Genomic DNA, 10836 nt, shown 5'->3' on the forward strand with positions numbered 1-10836 from the left:
ATGCACAGTCAGGTAACTGGCTCACATTCCCAAGTCATAAGTACAAGCACCAGGATTCAGAGGCAATCTGCCTTCAGAGCCCCCACCCCTTAATCTCCACACGCCCTCATCTCTAGGGACCTGAGCACCCACTTCCTCCTGGAAGACTGCGGGGAGAGCTGACCCAGTCCACAGGCAAACCCATAGGCTGTTCCTCTGTAGAAACTCCCCTGTGCAGAACGTGATGCTCCATGGGACAAGCAATAGGAATAGGCGTTCCATACAGCTGGCCCTGAACAATGGGGTCCACATGTGGAGCAGGGGGGAAGGGAAGTCGTGAAATAAGTATTAAGCTTCCTCTTTGACATAAGGAGATCTAAAATGCTCTGCTTTGGCTTTTGATGAAAACTTTAAGCCTGCCTTCCAGAGCACTGTGTCCTTGAAGAGAATTCACCTGGATCTCTCCTTCTGTGCAGGGGAAGTGGAGCTGTACATTGAGGTTCCAAAATACTTTCCTGAAATGGAGCTTTTTGACCAGAATATAAACCCTTGAGAAGGAAAGAAGGATTTCCACCCTAGACCACTGAAGTACAGAGTGATCCTGAAGCCAAGGGACCTTCAAAAGGAGACAACCAAGGGAAGGGAGAGGAGAGGGGAACAGGAAAGGAGGTAGAATGAGTCAGACATAAGGTTTTACATTCATATAGGAATACACCCCAGTGAAGCTCACATCATGTACAACCACTCGAATGAGACCCTAAGTTATCCTCCAGGTATGAATAATATGTCAAAATACACTCTCCTAACATGTGTATCTAAAAAGAGCAAATTAAAAAATAACAACAACAACAACAACAATAGTCCTTTTAACAACTGTTGCCTGGGCAGCCGGACAGCCTCATGCCAAACGATGAAGGTGAAGTGCTTCACACACGTGAGCAAGATTGAACTCTGTGACCCACAGACCAAATAAGGACAGCCCCAGGACACTCGGAAGGAAACATCAGAGTAAATCTTTGCAATCTCACGTTACGGAAAGCCTTCTGAGATATAGCATCAGAATCACAAGCAAAACAACTAGGTAAATGAGATTTCATCAAAATTAAAACTTTTGCTGCAAAAACCAGCATCAGTAATATTTAAACTCAATAATAAAAAGACAACCCCATTGAAAATGGGCTAAGATTTAGAAGAGAAAATTCTGCAAAGAAGACACCCAAAGGGCCATCAAATCCATGAAACGATGGTCCACATCATTAGCCATCAAAGGCAAATCAAGGATGGAATGAAGGGGCTGGGGCTCTAGGTCAGTTGTAGAACGTGTGGTTCGCCCATGTGAGGCACTGACTGGATTTGATCCTCAGCACCACATAAAAATAAATAAAAAAAGATATTGTGTCCATCTATAACTAAAAATAATTTTAAGAAAAGGATGTAATGAGATCCCACCTTATAACCACTAGGATTGCCTCATCAAATGGATAAATAATAGCAAGTATTAACCACTAGCCCTAACATTAGTTGCTAAATGAACTCTTATATTTTTATTTGTGCATTTTAGATATACATGACAGTACAGTGTATGCTGACATATTATATACCCATGGAATATACCTCAGGTTCTCATTCTTGTGGTTGTACATGATGTGACTTCACTGGGGGTGGATTCTTTTTTTATATATATATATATATATATATATATATAATTTTATTATTATTAGTTGTTCAAAACATTACAAATCTCTTGACATATCATATTTCATACATTTGATTCAAAAGGATTATGAACTCCCATTTTTACCCCATATACATATTGCAGATTCACATCGGTTACACATCCACTTTTTTACATACTGCTCTACTAGTGTCTGTTGTATTCTGCTTCCTTTCCTATTTTCTACTATCCCCCCTCCCATCCCTTCCCCTCCACTCCCATCTTCTCTCTCCATGGGGGTTGATTCTGATATGAACATAGGAAACTTATGTCCGATTTGTTCCACCCACATTCCTGATCCCATCTCCACTCCCTTCGCATGGTTGTCTCCTTTTAAAACTCCCTTCTTGAGAGCTTGTTTGGAGGTTCTAGCAGGGGAGCGCAGCTACTCGTATACCCTTGACTGAAGAAGGGTCCTCCCCTATTGGGGAAGGTTGTCCTCTTCGACCGAGCGCGCAGCTTCGGGAGGGACGCACATGGAGCGGTGAGGGAGGAAGGGGACACCCGCCTAGCCAGCCAGATCAGCAGAATCAACCCTGGCGATCAATGGGGTGACAGATGTCGCAGCCAGATCGCCCTCATAACCCCTTGAAGCAAAGTGTGAAAGATGATATATCAAGAACTATGTAATGTTTTGAACAATCAACAATAAAAAAAAGTTAAAAAAAAAAAGACTGTTGGTGAAAAAAAATAATTATAAGGCCACTATCAAAAGAATACTAAAAAATCAGGTAAAGGAAATATTTCTGATATGTTTAGTACTTTCAACATGTAAAATTTCCAATAATATGGAATACTCCACAAGTTTTGTTAGAGGTATTTACTTTTATAAAAAAAAAATGAATTTTATACATCTGAGCTTCATTCATTTAACAAAAGAATAAAATACACTGTGGCATATGATTCATCTGGTTGATTACAAAGAAAAAAAAACATATGAAAAGTTAAAATTTTAGCAAAGATATGTTTTTTCTTAATAAGCAAAATTTTTGATGACTTTTTGTCTTCTAGGAAGTTTTATTTTAATTTCTAAGCTTTGAAATGGCCTTGGCATTATTATGATATTGCTTAATCTAGCATGAAATGTCACAATAAATAATATAATATCCACTGCTCCCCCCACAAAAAAAAATAAAAATAAATAAAATAAATAAAATAAAACTCCCTTCTCTTCAGGATCACTCTGCATTTTAGTGGTCTAGGATGGAAAACTTCTTTCCTTCTCAAGTGTTCATATTCTGATCAAAGTGCTCCATTTTATGGGTGATAATACAACACACAGCTCCACTTCAGCTGCACAGAAGGAGAGATACTGACGAATTCTCTTCAAACCCCAAGGATGTGTAGAACCCAAATCCTTGTTGCATGCCAGTGGGGACAGAGAATGGTGCACCCACATGCAAAGACATTGGCAGTCCCTCAGACAGCATGACCCAACTACGTCCCTCCTAAGCCTGCACTCTAGAGAATTGCAGAGTTATGTCTCCACAGAAACCTGGACATGAATGTTAAATGAAATGTTACTCATAATTTTCCCAAAGTGGAGTCAACCCAAATGTCCATCAGTAGAGGAGATCTACACAGTGAAACATTACTCAGTTATGAAAAGGAATGGAGTACTGATTTATGCCACAACGTCTGTGAACCTGGAAAACAGGATCTCAGTGAAAGAAGCCAGTCACAAGACTCACATATCATCTGCTTCCTCTAATAACAAACATTCAGAATATGCAAATATAGAGAGAAAAAAGTGGATGAGGAGCTGTTGGGGAAATGCAGATCCCTTCCTAATCTGTCCAAAGGTTCTTTCTATGTTGATGAAAATATTCTAGAGTTACACAGGGGTGATGGTTTCAAAACCATGTGAATATATAAGAAACCACTTAACTGTAATGTATAGACCTTGGTATGTGAAGTGCATGTCAGTAATGCTGCTTAAGAGGGGAAAATAAAACCCAGCTCTTGGAAATAAAAAAACGACACAGAGAGAACCTAAAAAAAAATTGCACTTTTATTTATTTTTACAATTTCTCTCAAATGCATTTTTGTGTTACTCTCTGCTGACAAAGAAAACACACACACACACACACACACACACACACTTTTGTCCCCATTGGAAATGTGCAACTCAGCTAATGAATGTCCCAGACACTCATACCCTTTCCTGCCCCAGGAAGAAAACAATACTTACTATTTGTAGTTTAATATGTTTTTTTTTTAATTTATTTATTTAGAAACTTTTCCTAAAGCATCATAGAAATAGCAATGACACACATCCCCCTTGGTGGCCATGCTGAGGAGTGCAGTAACTTCCAAATGAAAACTGATCTTTACATCTCCTAACAGATTAGGGGACTTGGGGTCCTTCTTCACAATACCTCCAATGTTCCTCTCCTTCTAGGGCCTTAATCAGACTTGCTGGCCTTGCTCTTTTGGCATTAACTGCCTTCTCATGAAGCAAGATCACAATAAATCTTCTTCAGGTATCAAAAATGATACTAAGTTGTGGATCTATGCTTTAGATGTAAAGTCAGTACCCAGAGTGACATTAAGAGATGGGACACTTCCTGAAATCCATTTGACTCAATGAGACTTCGAACCTAAATACCTACAGGAAGTTTCTTGTTTATCAGTTAAGCTAATATAATGGTTAATTTTATGTGTCAACTCGATGGACTATAGGGTTTCCAGATACTTTTTGGTTAAGCATCATTCTGGGTGTGTCTGTGAGGATGTGTCTGGATGAGATTAATATTTGCTCCACTAAGCCAGGTAGGGTGGTGCAAGCCTGGAATCCTAGTAGCTTGGGAGACTGAGGCAGGAGGATTGTGATTTCAAAGCCAGCCTTGGCATCTTAGCAAGGCCCTAAGCAACTCAGTGAGACGGTCTCTAAATAAAACAGGAAAAAGGCTGGAGGTGTTGCTCACTGGAGAAGTGCCTCTGGGTTCATCATCCAGTACCTAAACAAACAAACGAAGAAACAAAGAACATTGACCCAGTGAAGCAGACTAGCTGCCCCAGTGTGTGTGGGCCACTTTCAAATTCATTCCAGGTCTGCATAAAACAAAAGACTGCTCTGCCCAACTGTCTTGGAGCTTAGACATCAGTCCTTCCTGCCTCTGGACTTGGACTGGACTTGTCCCATCAGCCCTCCTGCTTCTCCAGCCTTCAGACTCAGACTAGACCATTACCACTGGCACTCCTGGGTCTCCAGCTGGCAGATGGCAGGTCCTGGACTTCTCACCCACCATAAGTCCATGGGTCCACACCTTGGAAAATATTCTCTCTTTATGGGTACAACCTTCTATGTGTTTCATTTTTGTTATTATTTTTCTTTGTACAAGGAATTGAACCCAGCAGTGATTAACCTCTCAACCAAATCCTCAGACCTTTTTTAAAAAATATATATTTTATTTAGAGACAGTCGTCTTGCTGAGTTACTTAGGAGGGCCTTGCTAAGTAGCTGAGCTGGCCCTGCCTCAGCCTCCTGAGCCACTGGGATCACAGGCAGGCACCAAAACACACAGGCTACAATCTCCTACTCATTCTTTTTCTAGAGATTCCAGATCACATACTAGACTCCTCCTTCCCTCCCTCCCTCCCTCCCTTCCTTCCTTATTTCCTTCCTTCTTTCCATCCTTCTTTCCTTCCTACCTTATTTCCTTCCTTCTTACTTTTCTGTCTTTCTTCCTTCCTTTCCAGTGCCAGGGATCAAACCCTGAGCCTTGTACACACTTAACAGCTCTCTACCACTGAATGACACTCACAACCCTTTTTATTATTTTATTTTGTGACAGGGTCTTTACACATTGCCCAGGATGACCTTGAATGTATGATCCTTCTTCTTCAGTCACCAGAGTAGCTGGGGTGACAGGATGCACCACTTCACCTGGCTTCCATTTTTTAAATTATGATGTAATTTAAAAGTATAAAAAGAGGCATTCTGAACCTGTGATAGGACACACGGAACCCTCAACAAAGCCTCTGTGGATTCTTGCCCACATGCATCACCTTACTACAGTTATGATAAAGTGATAGAAAACTCCAGCTGTGGGACATGTGAGAAAATATCTGATCATTGTCAGGTCATGAAAGGTAAAGGAAGAATGAGGACCTGTCACACACTGCAGCCGAATCATGGGTATGTACATTTAAATACAACTTGTGTTTCTAAAGATCTCATAGAGTAGGAAAAGGACCTTAGTGGAAGAACTGGGGCAGCTCCAGGGCTGTCTCTGTGCTAGTCAATGGTATTGCACCAAAGTTCCCACCGTGGTCTGCTCACTGTGGTACCCGTGTAAGATGTCACCCTTGGAGCAGTGGGCTGAGGGACATATGGATGCCCTTCAGTATGCTTGCACCTTCTCTGGAAGTGCACACTGAGGCCAAGATGAAAAGGTCAAAGACAAATACATTAAAGTAGGAAAACTTATTAAGAAAACAACCAACTATTTGTTACAACGAAGTTTGTCAGGCCTTGACAGTTTGCCATATTCGATTCATTACTTACTAGTAAAAATATATGATAGCTGGGCTGAGGGTCCACGCCTGTATTCCTAGGAGCTCCAGAGGTTGAGGCAGGAGGATCACAAGTTCAAAGACAGCCTCAGCAAAAGCAAGGCGCTAATCAACTCAATGAGAATCTGTGTCTAAATAAAACACAAAATAGGGCAGGGGATATGGCTCAGTGGTCAAAGGTCCCTGAGTTCAATTCCTGAATCCCCTCCCCCCAAAAGAATATATTATAGATAAGACTTAGGTCCCTCATCTCCCCCTCGGCTGTTCTGTTTGCTCCCACTTCCCTCATGAACAATATTCTCATCTTGATGTTTACTTTGTGCATGTTTTAATGCTATTTCATATTAATATATTGCTTTATTTGGGGGATAAAACATATGGAGGTAGAATATACTCAAAACATCTGAGTTGTATGCATAAGAGCAGTTAAACTAGTATACTTTATATGTATTTTACCAATTAAAAAACAGGGGGAAATACCATGTAAATGGACATTCTGTGATACTTTATGAAAACTTCCACATTCAACTGTCTCTTTGTATCACTGCTACAGACTACTCTCACCCACAGACCTTTATGTTCGCATGTTTCCTGGCTTTAACTCCTCAACAAATAGCCCCTTGACCCCAAAGATCCAGACACCTTTTTTGGTATGTTAAGCTAGTGAGTTTTCCATGTGCCCAATGTCTGTGTAAGGGAGGAGGGAGATAAGGAGGTTGAAACAGAGGAAAGGAAGACTCTAAGACTAAATCTCATAGGCTTCTCAAAATATGAACTGCCGCAGTCTGGCTGGGCACAATTCAGGAGCCACTTGTCAAAAGAAACGAACTTCATTTTTAGAACCACACAAACCAAACCACACAGCTCCTCAGGAAAAACCTTCAGAGCCCAACTGCCACCACCGGCTTCCCACAAGCCTCTCCACCTCCCCATCTCCTCCTGCTCTTGAGGCCGATTGGCTGGGCCCTCTGGGCGGAGCCAAAAAAAGTCGCCCAATGAGCAGCTCCATGGTCTGAAAGGGCGGGAAAACAGCCCAATGAGCATCACAGAAGAGGAGCCAATCAGTTGGCAGCTAGAAATTTGCTGGGGCCACTGTGAGCCAATCATCAGCTGGCAGCTGGAAGTTTGCTGGCAACTAGAAGTTTGCTGGGGCCCCTTCGGCTGTGGCTCTCAACAGTGAACAATGAAAGTCACACAGGGTGGTAGTTAAAGGAGGAGAAACGCCTTTGAGAGAACCTATGGATGAGTGAGGAGGATAATAATAGTCCTGGGAGGTGAATTGGCAACATAGGAACTATCAACAAGAAGTATGGATAAGCCCAGCCATCCCCAAAGAAGTTGAGCTGGAGGAATAATTTTAATGACACTTGCAAAGGAATTTCAGAGAGTACAGTATACTGGCTTGAGAGGACTTCTTAAATCAAGAGCTGGAGAGCACTTTAAGATTTGGTAAAATAGCTTCAGTGCTGGAAATAGCTCCATGAGAGTTGACTCCAAGTGGCTCTCTTAGATATACCTTTAATGAAGTGTGTTGGGAAGATCCTCAGGAACATGGCCACCACCAGAAGCCACAGTACTTATCAGGGCTTGCTTTATCTCATTTATTCTGGAACAACCCTGTGAGGTCTGTAAGAACATCTGCCTCAACTTATGAATGAAGACACCAGGCTTAGTGTGGTTAAGTGGCATTCCCAGCCCCCACCTTCCCCCCCTCCATGTTGCCCCTTATGCCAATAGACTTGCTAGAACCAGCCACCATGCCAGGATGTTTTAGAATAACATGCTAGAACCACCTGGTCCCCAGGGTCATCAGAACAGCTTTCTGACTGTCTAACACTACTGACTGACATGGCCTTCCCAGTGACTCACTGCCCTCTGCCACTCACTCCAGACCCAGAAGTTCCCCCAAAACCATCCTGCCACGTGGGAGTCACAGGGGTCCTTCTGCCTCTGACACTGCAGATAGGAGTTAATGATAAAAGATGTTGAAATACATTAAATAAGAAATAAATAGGGGAAATACAGTAAGAAGGGGCCTAGGGAGAGAGAAACGAAGGACTTCTGTTTAGGAGGCAGAATACTCCCTGTGGTGTCCTCAGGGTCAACCTCAGTCTTCTGGTCAGCATACCTACTTTCAACCTGGCCCAGATGTTATGATGGAAGAGGAGGAAGACATGGAAAAAAAGAACATTTATTAGGAAAACACAAAACCATGCTAACTCTACAACACGGGCTGGGGAATCAATTAAAATTCTGGGTGCACAGGGTTCCTAACTGGAGGGATTCTTGAGGTTGGAACCTGTGGTCTCCAACCAAATGTCTTCTCTTTAGCGCCAGCAGGATGAGACCTTCTTGGCCTTCTCACGGCGCTTTCTCCCTGGCAGGGAGGACACCACTCTCTTCCTGAGCCAGTGAAAGAAGCGCCGGAAATTCATACAGGAAGTGCCTTCCTTGTCTGAAGGCAGGTCCCCCTCCTCTGACTGCTCTGATGACCCTAGGGAGCTCTTTGCTGTGCCAGGCTCCTGGCTTTCCATCTGCCAAGACAAAGAGGAGGAGTTAGAGACATTCAGGGTCAGCAGCAATGAGGCCAATATTACTCATTTATGGATTTCCAATTTACTTTTTTACCAAAATGTGCCAACTGTCAATGCAAAGTTTCAGGACTCACATTAAAGCCACACACAGGCACACACACTGGTCTGTACAGTGCTTCTCTCTGTCCTCCCCTATCTCTCTCTCTCAGTGCTCCCTGGCATTTCCCCAACACCTCTTCCCTGACCCCTTTCCTGGCTGAGGACCTTCTCATCTGCTCAGACACTGGGGTCCTCCTCTGCTTCACAGCAGGTACAAGGACTCCATGCTGTCCCACCTGGCACCCCCACTGGGCCTGTCCCTTCCTCTGCAGGGGGGCAGCTCTGTGCTCACCTCAACAATTTCATCCTTCTCAAGGCCAGAACACTGCTTGGTGTCTCCATTTTCTGCTCGTTGACACTTGGGCAAGTCCTGACAAGCCTCGAGTTCTTCAGGACTGACCTGATCCATATGGGAAGAGACACTGCTCGATGGCTGGACATCTTCCTCCTTTTGAGGAGGATCACTGAACAGAGAGTCGTCACCTTTGACCTTCTTGAACTTGCCTATACCTCCCGAAACAATTTTCACTAAAAAAAGAAGTTCCCAGACGCCCCGGCATCTTGTCTCCTCATCCGAATCGTACATACTCTCGTCATCATCTTCCTCCCATTCAGCCCATTTCATTTTTGAGTAGTCGAAGAGGCTGCACACCTCGCCATTTATGGGCTCATCCATGTTTTCTTCGCCAAGCTCCTCTGGCTTCTCCTGAATTTCATTTCTTCTGCCCATGGGTCCCCTTACATCATTGGTTCCCCATGCCCCTTGGACAGGAGGGAGGGAGGAAGGACCCTCAGAGGTCAGTTCTTCACAGGCTACGACAGCCTCACAGTCAGGCCTCTCCTCTGAGGGGAAAGGGACTACAGAGAGGCTCTGGTTCGATTTGGATTGCGAAATACAGTGCTCCATGTCAGGGCAGCTGATGCCAGAGGATGAGTCACTCATAGGGTCCAAGGGCCCAAAAGCCCAGGATCCTTGGACAATGGAAATTTCAAAAGAAAAGCATTAATTCATTTACTTTTCCAAATGATGCCCATTCCTTTATCCATTCCCAGCTATCCCACTCAGGCAGAAGTGCATCCTGTATTTGCACTCTCCAGTCAAGGGCCCAAGAGCAGTTCTTTCTCTTGGAAAACTCATTTTTATTGAATAATGACCCTCTGCCCTGAGCATCTCCACCTGATACCTCTCATGCTTTGTCTTATCACTACAGTTGGAAGAACTGCCAGCCATAAAAGATAGTTGTATAAATTTGAAAGCTACAGGAAAGTCAAAGATGTAAAGAAATACCCATATCCCACCATCCAAGGGGAATGACAATCCTCAGGGAAAGAGTTTGGTGCATTCCTTTATAGTCTTATTTCCCTCTTATCTACATACATGTATGGATTGTACTCGTGTGCACATATGTGGATGTCACATCAAAGAAATTGAGATTATTAAATTTTGTGGCACAACCTACAGGAAACACATTATATTATAAAATTATGATAATTGATATTAAATTAATTTCTAGAAAGAATACATCTAATTAAATGCCCATCCTGACATCATCGGATGGTATCTTTAGTCCAGCATTTCCCGTGATGCTTCAGCAAGTCATGGGGGAAGAGAAAACAAACATTGGCTTTCCCTTGAGATATCTCTCTCTCTACCTATCTATCTATCTATCTGTCTCTCTGTCTATCTCTATTTCTATCTTCTGTTCTTGCACACACACATTCATGTACCTGTAGACTCTGTCAAAACTGGCTCTAGTGACTTCCTGCAGAAAAACGATGCTACCAACTCCTGAAGCAGACCCAGGCTACCTGAAGTCCTTCAGGTACTGAATCCAGTAACTGAGAAGTTCAAAGGTCAGAATCCTTTGTTCTGAGAACCTTGGCTGCCATGGCAACAGAGGAACACAGGAGAGTCACAAGTGTGGAAGAACAAATGGGGATAGAATACCACAGGACACATCCCCTTGCTTTAGTCATTTGTTTCTTTCATTG

At 43.0% G+C, this 10836-nt stretch overlaps 1 protein-coding gene across 1 annotated transcript; it reads right to left on the reverse strand.

The window, feature by feature from the left end:
• Positions 1-8538: 8538 nt before the first annotated feature.
• Positions 8539-9787, reverse strand: LOC124076642 (uncharacterized protein C12orf71 homolog). Its single transcript, XM_046420698.1, has 2 exons — positions 9137-9787; positions 8539-8745 (listed from the first exon to the last, which is right to left on the reverse strand). Exons 1-2 carry the CDS (start codon positions 9785-9787, stop codon positions 8539-8541), a joined length of 858 nt encoding a protein of 285 aa, XP_046276654.1.
• Positions 9788-10836: the final 1049 nt, after the last annotated feature.

Source organism: Marmota monax, unplaced genomic scaffold (assembly GCF_021218885.2).
Source record: "Marmota monax isolate L192 unplaced genomic scaffold, Marmota_monax_Labrador192_F-V1.1 WCK01_AAM20220418_F8-fsc00251, whole genome shotgun sequence".
NCBI classification, from domain to species: Eukaryota; Metazoa; Chordata; class Mammalia; order Rodentia; family Sciuridae; genus Marmota; species Marmota monax.

What these genes read in the sequence shown, in the direction of transcription:
- LOC124076642 (XM_046420698.1), bottom strand. Translation starts at nt 9,787, where the DNA reads ATGAGTGACTCATCCTCTGGCATCAGCTGCCCTGACATGGAGCACTGT. An exon ending in AGAAGGATGAAATTGTTGAG is followed by an intron (nt 8,746 to 9,136) that starts GTGAGCACAGAG and finishes TTGTCTTGGCAG; the next exon opens with ATGGAAAGCCAGGAGCCTGG.